Source organism: Dendrobium catenatum, unplaced genomic scaffold (assembly GCF_001605985.2).
Source record: "Dendrobium catenatum unplaced genomic scaffold, ASM160598v2 original_scaffold_62592, whole genome shotgun sequence".
NCBI classification, from domain to species: Eukaryota; Viridiplantae; Streptophyta; class Magnoliopsida; order Asparagales; family Orchidaceae; genus Dendrobium; species Dendrobium catenatum.
The window spans coordinates 1-647 of record NW_021381042.1 but is presented as its reverse complement, the minus strand read 5'-3'; the positions used below and the strand labels follow the sequence as shown (position 1 = coordinate 647).

The 647-nt window shown below is 47.3% G+C and overlaps 1 protein-coding gene across 1 annotated transcript; it reads right to left on the bottom strand.

Moving 5' to 3' along the window:
- Window positions 1–6: 6 nt before the first annotated feature.
- Window positions 7–641, bottom strand: LOC110113750 (vacuolar sorting protein 39-like). Its single transcript, XM_020846424.2, has one exon. The coding sequence runs from the start codon at window positions 629–631 to the stop codon at window positions 170–172; it is 462 nt and encodes a 153-aa protein (XP_020702083.2). The 5' UTR covers window positions 632–641; the 3' UTR covers window positions 7–169.
- Between the last annotated feature and the right edge of the window lie 6 nt (window positions 642–647).

Here is a 647-nt window from a genome sequence, read left to right as displayed (position 1 = left end):
CTACTGCAGCAATCGCACAGTTATTACTTTGTTGAAGTAGATGAACATCCCTGAGAACAATTGTCTGAATCAAAGGATACGGAGCATAAAGAGAGCGTATCTCAACATGCCTAGGTAGGCGAGCTAATCGATATGGCTTGTGGATGAAAATAGATCTGGGGGCCTCAGACTAACATATCCTGCCATCTTGTAGAAGTTTTCCATTTTGGTCAACAAAAACTCCAACGTCATCCTTTCCTAAGATAAGCTCCCCAGAGGGAAGAGGAACAACTAATGGAATGCTCCTTCCAGAAGAGAATACTTTTGACGTTGCTCCAGTCATACTGTTCAGTATTATGTATTCCTTCCCAATCCCCAAGCAAATGTTTTCACCACACCATGCCATAGACTTCACCTGATCGGATACACCAAACTCCTTAACCTTCACAAATTCATGACCACCATCCAGTATATAGATCCTGACCCTTTTATGCCTACCAATGCAGAGCAATCCCCTCCGATCGTCCCAGCTGTAGACATTAGCGCCCTTCGACTTGGCTATGGCGACAACTGTCTCCAGGTTGGGGAGCCGGTGGAATGCGATGCACTCAGAGAGGGACAGCAGAAGGTAGCGTGAGCGGCACACCTCCATCGTCACCGGCGCACGC

What these genes read in the sequence shown, in the direction of transcription:
- LOC110113750 (XM_020846424.2), bottom strand. Translation starts at nt 631, where the DNA reads ATGGAGGTGTGCCGCTCACGCTACCTTCTGCTGTCCCTCTCTGAGTGC.